This window comes from Battus philenor, unplaced genomic scaffold (assembly GCF_028537555.1).
Source record: "Battus philenor isolate CCGP_79_NKW_IND1 unplaced genomic scaffold, ilBatPhil1.0.hap1 SCAF_17, whole genome shotgun sequence".
Taxonomy (NCBI): Eukaryota; Metazoa; Arthropoda; class Insecta; order Lepidoptera; family Papilionidae; genus Battus; species Battus philenor.
Genome location: NW_027181679.1, coordinates 3404712 through 3415017, shown reverse-complemented (window position 1 = coordinate 3415017; position 10306 = coordinate 3404712). Strand labels below are relative to the sequence as shown.

Below are 10306 nucleotides of genomic sequence, written 5' to 3'. Positions count from 1 at the left end.
AACAAAGTCTATATTTTTCAAAAATTTTAGATTTATCGAAAAGCGATTGTAAGGATCGCTTAGATTATTATAATTATACATAAAAATAAAATTGCAATACTTAAAAAACGGTATTATGCTCAGTCTTAAATAAAGGTCTAGGAAGAGTACATAAGAAAAAAATGGTAAAAGAAAAAGAAGGATCAAGGTAAACTACAGAACAACGGGGAGAGCTATTTTCGAAGTCTTGCTGCGAAACCAAATGAGAAATAAGTATATCCTATATAGAACTAAGGTCGTTAACGTAGATCGAAAAATTGCTCGTCTTAAGTGGCAGTGAGTGGGGCACATCACTCGTGCAATCGATGGCGAAAGGGGTCCAAAAGTACTCGAGTGGTGACCACAAGCCGGTAGATGCAGCGCAAGTAGGCCCCCGCTAGATGAATCAACGACATAGTTAAGCTCGAGTCAATAGATGAAGGCTGCGCAAGATATGTTATCGAGGCAATTTTCGGGGAAGAGCTATGGCCTTGTAAATCTTGTATGTTAGCTGAAGTTTAACAAATATTACATAAAGATGTTAAAAAATTATAAATATCACTTTGTTGTTTTACATACAACTTTTCAACAGATTGAGAGGGTACCGAGCTTTTAGATCGTTTTGGTTGACGCTTTAAAGAGTGACTGCACTCAAGGGATCCCGTGTTGACATCAGGAGTATAAATGCAATAGCAATGCGAATAGGGCGAGCTGTATACCTGTGACATGTGGGATGACGCTGATATAGAGCGTGTATAAAACCAGACCAAGGACCAATCATTGGGTCACATGCGCCTGGACCGGTATACTCCTTATTGGTTATGCCATCAGATCCCAGAATTTCGCGAAGGTAAATTGTGGATAACATCGTCAGCTTTGACACACGGAACCAATTTATAGGGTTTAGTAAGGTCTCTCAGGAGCGTCTTTTGACTTCCCGGTCCACCTTCAGGAGGTCCAGATTACACAGCAATAGTATTCGGCTTCTTCCTCGTCCAGCAATGTCGGGATCGGATTATACGGTTTTAGAAGCCAAGATGAGACGGTTTGGTTACCGAGATGGTGTTATTCCGCCTTCAAAAACACCGTCGTAACGAACCGCCCTTCGTAGAACGACACTGCGACAAGACACCTTGTTGGTAAATGATGTCACAACAAACGCAATTTGATACGCCGCTTTGTTGAAACCTTTTAGTATATCATAACCGCGGGAATGGCGCCATGTAATCTTGTCAATACAAGCGTTTGGATTAGGCACGTGGTTTAGGTGTTGGGATAGAGAATCTCTCTATTCCTTAAAAGGTAAATATATCTTTCTGCTCCTTTTAATTAATTTGATCTATGTAGAAGTTTCAGGTAAGGAAATGAAACCATATTTCTGTTTAATATTAAAAACATTTATTTTAGTTATTACAAAAGTATTAATAAAAAGACTATTATTAAGTCTAAGACATGGTAAGATCACTTATTACTTAAACATTTGCAAAGCTAAACACACTAGCATTACTATAATACTACTTTTGACTAAAATAGCTGAACTGGGCTCTTCACAATCATTATTTTGTTCAACTTGAACAAAGTAGGGTTGATGTAGTTCTTTTCTGGTTGCCATGTACGTATCTATTGCTGTCGTTCCAGCTGTGGGCATAGTCCTAGTGCGACTGAGTTTCCATACACCAACTGTAAAACATTTTTATTAAAATAATCTACGAAAATAAAATCAATCTTATTTTTAGTTCTAAAATATAATATCATCCATAGCCTAAAATATTCGTATATTGGAAAAATAACCATTGAATAGTGATATAATTAAAATTAGAGAAAATAATGGTTTCGATTAAAAATTAACGAAGTAGGTGATTTTATTTCTATCTAAAAATGAAATTATGTTTTATTAAATTTCCTTTATTCGTTACAATCTTTTTATGCTTCCAGCTTAAATGATTAATTTAATATATTCATCATTAACATAGTTTTAAGAAATACATATATGTGGGGATATAGCACTGAAAACGTTTGATTTACATTGCAAATCTGACAGTTCCCGTGACATTCCCTGTTAATGTCAACCCTTACTTCCTTCTATACTAATGTTGCCCGATAACAATTTTTCTGCCATATATGTCATTTTTGACATTAATAATGAAGTCGACACTCCTTATGTCAAAAGTGACAAATGTATATTCGTTTACTCCCTGCAGAATAATAATCTTTTCGTAAAAGCTGAAGCGCCTCAATGTTTTAATTGTAACAAGTAACTTAGAGAGATTGAGAAAGAAAAATAATTATAAATAGCTAGAAAATGATTTTAGATCTATGGAAAAAGAATAGGTATATGAAATCATCATTTTCAATTTTATTCTTATCTATTATTTCCTGAATACATTGGGGCAAGCTTTGTAGATATTATCTGTGTGCGCTTGAATAGAATGGGACTTACCTGCTCTATGGAACTGGTCGACGTTTACGCAACTGTAGGCCAAAGAATAGGATACGTAGTCAGTAGTAAGGACGTAAAGTCTTGTGGTAACTGTTGCTTCTGTATCTGTAAAATATTTTATAAATATTGCATTAATTTTTTTATACTTGCTGTTACAGAATTTCTGCTGCTAAAAGTCATTGCCTAGACGGTGTACACAACAAAATAAGCCTTATTTCAAAGTTATCAATCAATACATGACACAATATATTTAACTCCTACTAAAATTTGTTTTCATTTTCATACATTGTAACGCGTTGCGAAATTATCATTCATGTGTGTATATTTATATGTACATTTATATTGTATTACAGACATATATTAACTGTGTGATTTATACGAGAAATGAAAATTATCTGTGATACTGCAAGATCGACCGGCACCGTATATCGTTTTATCTAGAACAGACGTATATAACAATAATAAATGAATTTGAAACTATGACATATGTACATTATGAATATGTACGTATAACACGACAGCCCTTCTTGAGATATGGGTATTGCAAGGCATTAAAAAAATAGGAAAATAGGAATATGTAAATATAAATAAACCGTGAAATAATGCGTAAAAAATAGTTTTCTTTGATTATAACAAAATGTTTGAATAAAAACGTAATTTATTATTTTAATTATAGTTTCTGTGCAAAAAGTTACATGGCGCTGGAGCATTCTGTCAAAGGCTTGACGAACGAACGAACGTCTTAATACTTTAGGAACTTAGTGTGACAACGAGGCTTTTATCTATTTATCTTTAAAGAGTCCTTGAGTATTGTGGTCATATTACCCTCAAAGATCATTATCGATAATATCGAAGATAAAAGACTAAGAAAAGAAAGCCCAGTGCGCTGAACGGATTAAATCTGCCTCACTATATATAGCAAAGTTTTAGATGCATGTAGCCGACAATCGCAACCGATGACGCAGGTTCGTTAAACTGAATTCGTCGATCAATGAGGATTATGAAGCAAGGAGGAGGAGGTATCTTTATGAAATGTTTTAGAAAGTACGACTTACCATTAGTAGATCTATCCGGTAAAGTGACAATCAGTTTTGCGCTACCGTCAGTCGAATTAACGGTTGCTGTTCCTTCTATGGTGTCTAAGACACCATCAACGACTTCCCAGTTGAGTACAGTAACAACACCCGTAGCTTCATTCAAAGTGTACCGGGCTCCCGTACAAGTGCCGCTTTCATGTATTTGCGGATACCGTTCGATTTGGTACCACGTGCCAGTGTACTGGTGAACGAAAAATATGGTTCATATTTCATTTGCGTTTAGGGCCTGTTTCTGAGTTTTGAGCGACTAATTATAAAAAATAAGTAACAAAAGCGATCAATCGATGATAAAATTTACGTCTCGTCAAAACTGATAAGTTTTAAATTTGGAATTCCAAAATTAAAATGGTTCAAATTTGACGCTTGTGACGGTCGTTTGGCTTGACCGCCATTTTATCTAGTGCTACTCGCGTTAAGAACGCAGTCAATTATATCGTTGTTAACAAGAATGTCAAGTGAGAAGGCGATCACTTGGAGACATGCTTTAAAGCAATGGATGTGTTTAATTTTTTTTGTCGTGACTCGCGATGCTGCCCGAGTAGCATTTGCAACTTCGGTGGGTGCAAAGGGGCAAGGCGCAGATGGCCCTTTGCCTACAACCTTTTTTAAGATACCTATATATATATATATATGTATACATAGATAAATTAAGACTTGTATAAAGTTCAGAAGTACAGGCCTACAAGGTGGTCTGTCCAACCTTCTTAAGGTCGGGAACTGATTCTATAGAAAATCTATAGAGGAGGCTTATGTTAAACAATAAAAAGCTTACTGAAATTATTATAATTGCGGCAAATTGAATAAAAATAAAAATAAAAAACGTGAATATGGTACCTCGGTGGCATCAAAGTTTCGCAAGACCGGGATGTTTAAGTCACATTGACCGGGTAAAATGACCTGACGGCCAGTTTGTTCAGGGTAGTGGAAGCAGGCATTATCACTCTGGTCTACCGTCTGATAGAACTGAGGATATAGAACACTGTTGTTCGCGATAATGGGCGCCATGATATTCTGCGCCGCTGCGCTCAATTGTCGCGATTTGCTGTGCTTGGCACTCCATACTGAAATTATTTAATTAAAACTCAAATAATTTTAAATTTAGAACTAAATATTTTTAACATAAAATGAGTGAAAGGTTAGCACGAACCTCGCCTATGTTCTGTATCGATGTTTTCACATGAATACAGGAGAGAATAGGTTTCGTAATCGGTGGCCAAAACCCAGATATCTGTAACAATATATAAAACATAAAATGATGAGTATACGTATATATTAACCTTCCGGGGCTTCCATTGTTGAAGTACAAAGCACTGAAAAAAGTGATTGTAGTAATGGTTTTTTTTATTTATTTTATTACTTAATATGTGCACACGAACGAAACTAACTGATATAGTCCAGCGTTTTGACAAGTGGTAGGGGACAAAACAGATGGCCGCTGCAGCTTTGAGGTAAGAGTGGAGACGGAGGAACGGATTGTCGCAGAGTAAGACGTCCTTGCTCAAGGTGTACAGTGAACCTCATTGAAGTTGTGTAAAAACGTGTATGCAGGCAGCGTGTAACGCCTCCTAATGGAAATCTGTGATGGAGCTACAGTGGATGTACCACGGTTGAAATGATGAAGATGAAATGTATGCGTTTGTGGGAGTTTGATTCTAATTTTTATTATTTTTAATACCAACACTTTACACAAACACACACACGTTCTAAGAGTCTGAGAGAGATAGAGATAGAAAGAGACAGAGAGCGCTGAAGAGGGAGAGAGAGAGAGAGATGCGAAGGGAGATATTGATCTAAGTGCTGGTAACAAAATACCATCGTCATAAACTCATTTATACTCGAGCCCCGTATAGCGCTTTATTTAATTGATATCTATGCGGCTAATTCTCTAGGTATGTAATAATATTATTGCTTGTGCGTTCGATAAGCGGCATATAATATAGTAAACGTCGAAAGACAAACTATATCTTAATTACAGGTTCCCAGAATTTTACATAACCTACTTTCAAAATTTACCCAGTTTTGTTGGATCCCATGCAAAAAAAACTCGACAAAAATGTGAAGATTAGACGGTATCAAAACAACAGTCTCCGACCAGAGACATTATCTGCTAACATTGATAGGTGAAATAAATCCAACTGGAAAAATGAAGGTCATCTATAACACCAACATAAACCCTGTCAAATCTTTTGTGGACGTCTGAGGTAGCATCTCGAGCGCTTTAGGAACAATTACTCTATTTAAATAAAAACAAATATAAAACATACCTATAACTCTTCCATTACTTAACGTCTTTCTTAGTCTGCCGTTGTTGGTCGCCGTCAAAGAACTAGTATTGACTACAGCATTGTCACCAAACACACCGGTATCGACCACCTGGTACTGATTACCAGACGCACGGAATTCTGAGCTGAGGCAATCGCCGACCGTCTCGTCAGTTGGGTATCGTTCGATTTCATGCCACCAACCCAAATACTAAAACAAAGATGAAAATATGGTTTTTATATTATATTATTTATATATTTAACAGTATAACGAATTTTTACATAGCCTGCTGTCACTCTAGAAGCTGCAATGGCACATTATGGCACAATTAACCCGTGAAACCTGACAGTAGTAACACTTAACATTCAAGAGCGCCACATCAACAGGACATCGCGTTGACAAAAGTCTTAACAACAGCCAATCATAGCCATTCATGTAGAGCTACTGATGAAATTATTTGTTATTATTTCCGCGGATTTATAAATGGCTATGTAGTTTTACAAATGCAAGCTTTCCGTATGGGATAGTTCGCATATCTATCATGTCATGACACAATAGTGTTTCATTTCAGTTAGGAAAGAATATCTTTCTACTTGTAATAACTTCATAAACCTGATCAAAATCAAATTTATCACCATTGGATCGAAATAAGTTAAACTTAATGATTTAAATGATCTCCAGAAGTCTGAATTATTTACCTATTTAATGTTACACGTCAAAAAAGAAATATATATAGATAAATATAATTGAAAAAAGCTAAATAAGTGGTCTTATCACTCAACAGGCAGTAAAACAAGCAGTCAACACGTACTTATAAACATACTAATGTATACTAATAAAAAATACATTATAATATATAAATATAAATACAACAACAAGTAAAAACATCAATTTAATTAGGATAACTCCGAAGTTGTCTGAGAGAAAATAAAGACATCGAAAGAAAAAAATTAATAGATATCAATATTCAGGATTTCTCAACAATTTTATACAAAATTAACTTATGTTTATCGGATACGCAAACGCAGAGTGACTTTTATGGTATTTAAACTTACCCTTTGTATATCGAAACCTTGGATACCATCGATATTTTCACACTGTCCTCTGAATACCGGAGCTTGCGATGGATCAACTTCAGGTATATAAAAGCATGCTTCGTCACTTTGGTCAGTTGTCATGTAATAATCATTTAATAGACCTTGGGTGTTGCTAATTACATTATTTATTGCAGTATTCGATTGTGCACTTAGTGTAAGTGTTCTGCTAAGCTTCCAACTATGTACTGTTAGAACATTATAGAAAACACGCATTAGTATTTTTATAAGTTAAATTTAAGAATGGATCGAAATCAGAATGAATAATTGCAAAATTTCAACATTTATTAAATAAAGAATATGATTGAAAAGATAGTGACAAGTTATTAAAAATATTAAGTTACTACCTTGTCTATTTCCGTTGGGTAGGTTACGGCAACTATATGCTAAAGCGTAGTTCACATAATCGGTTTCCAGGATGTACAATGTGGCAACATTGACGACTGAAATGAAAAAAGAATCATTAATTATAGAAAAACTTATAATATTTAAGGTAAATCAATAAGAATTTGAAAGTTTGGTTTAGGTTGAAGTTAATGCTGTTAGCCCAGGAGGCTTTTACAGCTTCATCAGGCCTTCGGCTCCGTGAACTTAAAAATAAAACAGAAGCTGGACAGACGCATTCCAGTTGTACGATGAATTCGCACGTAGTAAACCGTTCTACCCGAGTATAGTGTTTATTTTGTGAATATGTGGCTTGGAATGGCAGCGTGTGCCACAGGTGAGCCAAGGATGGATCCGGATCCAACTTTGGTCCGCCCACGCTATTTGCAGTTAGGAAGCTGGCGGCCGCCCCCTAGGAACAGGTGTTGTGGTAAAAAATTGTCTTGGCAGTTACTGATATCTATTTTGAGATGTGTCGAAGTAACAAAAATTAAACGGAAGCAAATTTGAAAATAAATTTTAAGGTACTCGTCTTATGGTAATGGTAAATAATTTCTGGATGGCTATATTATTGACTTAAACAGTAGACTAGTCTCTCTCGTTTTGTTAACTATCACACAGAAACTAAACATTAAGAAAAAAAATAGTAAAGGATTTAACATATAATACTTACTTCCACCTGGCAAAGCGAAGGTCACTTCAAGTATTCCGCTTCCATCTGTTGAAGCTACAACCGCTGATCCCCTTACTATATCTAATGTATTATTTATGACTTGTGTGTTAATCACTTCAACATTGTTATTTCCTAGAACATATTCGGGTCTGTTGCACTGTCCTTGCTGGGATACGTGTGGATATCTAGCGATTTCATTCCATTTTCCGGCGTACTGTCAATAGGAAAAATAGTTTAATTGTGAGAAGTTGGTTAATAAATACGAACTTTACATCGTTAATGAGCTTGTTTGTTTGGAAGTTTCGATAATGAAGTAATCAGGAAAAGAGCCATAGTTTTGTAAGATATAGAATGCGGTGAAATAGGAAATTTGCTGTGGAAAATTTGTTATTGCTCAGATGGTATTAGAGTATTTGACAATAGATTTAATTTAAATAGATTAAAGTTCAAATTAGCTTGTATGTTTCTTGTGATTATAGATTAGCGAAGCGAACATATTAAAGTAATTTTTTATTAGCTTCTCGTAATCTTATAAACTATAATAGTTAGAAAAATAGGGAAATAGATAACAAGGCAAATTACAGAACATTCTGTTCAATATACTTAAAAATAAATCAAAAATTGGTTAATGTTGTAAATAGTCACAGTTTGACAAATTTTCATAAAAATGTAAAAAGGTACTGAAGGGTGTCGGTGAAATTGATCACAAAAAACCACATCGGGTTTAATGCAAGATCTTTTTAGATATGAGCGTGTTTGAATCTTTAAGTTATGGGACATCATTATAGACGGGCTCAATTTCATACCAGTTCCAAATTAGATTGTTTCAGTATTTATATACAGACTTGTGTACATCAGACAAGTGATCAATATGTTTTACTCAGTTGTTCGATAATGGGAAGAGAATAATATTCAGATCTATCACATAAATAGCCCAGCAGATTTGTAGGTTAAAGAGGCAGTGTTGCAACTGTTGCGTATAACAGACTGTTGTTGAGGGTTTAAAGTTCTGTAGTAAAGACCACAGGCTAGCTAGCGTAAAACTTCTACATACAAGATGGACATGGATACCATGGTAAAGATGTTCGGATAATATGCAGACGGTTTTCCACTGGTCTTTTTGAAAATCTATCTGGTTAATACTTTGACAATGATGATTCATCGGGTTCGCTGATGATAATGGAAAATATGCTTACATTTGCTGCATTAAAGTTAGGTTTTGCTCGTATGCTTGCATCGCACAATCCTGGTAATGTAATTGTTGCAGGAAGTTGATCAAACACCGGGTAATAGAAACAAGCATTACTGCTCTGATCACTTCTTTCGTAATAATCCTCAAATAGATCAGTTGTATTGGTGACGACTGTATCTATAGCATTATTAGCGGCTTGCGATAGTCCGGATTGAGATCGGCTAAGCTTCCAACTGTAAACTAGAAAGGAAAATAAAATAAAAATATTAGTAACAGATTAGTTACTGGATACTTCGTTTGTGTAAGAAACATCGTATGGTTTATTGTTTGGCAGAAAAATATTAGAAGCAGATCGAAATAAGAACTAATAAATAAAAAAAAATATTTTACTTTGTTTTGTTTGGTTCGCGAGGTTTCTGCAACTGAACAGCAAGGCGTACTCCGTGTAGTCAGTGGCCAGTATGTAGACGGTTGCGTCAAATGTTTCTAAAAGTGAAGTAAAATATATTAGTACAAATATAGTCGTGTTGTAAAGGATATTTCCCCAAGGAGCAAGTATCTTTGGATGTTCATATGCGTTGACTATTGAAAGCAACTCATTGAATGGAACTGTTACTCTTCACATGGTTATAGCATTGGCTGAAGTACCTTTTTTATCTAATACAAATTCTAAGAACAGTTTCTTACCTCCTGCAGGATTGGTTACTGTTGCATTTAAAACACCTCGTCCGTCAGCGGAGGCTGTAGCTGTTATTGTAAGTGTAGACAATCTTTCATTAACTATAAATGTTTGCGAAATGGTCAACGTATTTTGACCGGTGTTGTTAAATTCGTTTGCAACGCACTGGCCCGTTTGCAATTCTGATGGGAATCGTGAAGCTTCGTACCAGATGCCTCTGAACTGTGAACCAAAAAAGATGTCAGTTAGGTCCTAATATTTTTAGGTTTTTCAGTAACGAAATTTGTTTCTAACTTAATTTTTTCGTTTCCTTATTTGAATTAGGCATTTAAATACACTCTTGAGCAGCGGTAGCTCAGTGGTAAAGGGCTGAGTTTTGCGATTATAGGTCACGGGTTCAATTCCCTAGTATACAATTTTATATAATTCACACATTGTCAGTTCATGATACAGGATTGCGACTGCTT

General features: G+C 35.3%; 1 protein-coding gene across 1 annotated transcript in view; it reads right to left on the bottom strand.

Moving 5' to 3' along the window:
- Positions 1-1404: 1404 nt before the first annotated feature.
- The window catches only part of LOC137920075 (uncharacterized), a 49528-nt gene continuing 40626 nt past the window's right edge, over positions 1405-10306 (bottom strand). The window contains exons 37-48 of the mRNA XM_068763306.1: positions 9848-10061; positions 9551-9646; positions 9165-9400; positions 7969-8182; positions 7259-7354; positions 6873-7099; positions 5820-6027; positions 4703-4783; positions 4390-4616; positions 3514-3736; positions 2459-2563; positions 1405-1698 (exon numbers count right to left, since the gene is read on the bottom strand). Of these exons, the coding sequence (XP_068619407.1) occupies positions 1487-1698; positions 2459-2563; positions 3514-3736; positions 4390-4616; positions 4703-4783; positions 5820-6027; positions 6873-7099; positions 7259-7354; positions 7969-8182; positions 9165-9400; positions 9551-9646; positions 9848-10061 (2139 nt within the window). The 3' untranslated portion in view covers positions 1405-1486. The remainder of the gene's footprint in view (positions 1699-2458; positions 2564-3513; positions 3737-4389; positions 4617-4702; positions 4784-5819; positions 6028-6872; positions 7100-7258; positions 7355-7968; positions 8183-9164; positions 9401-9550; positions 9647-9847; positions 10062-10306) is intronic.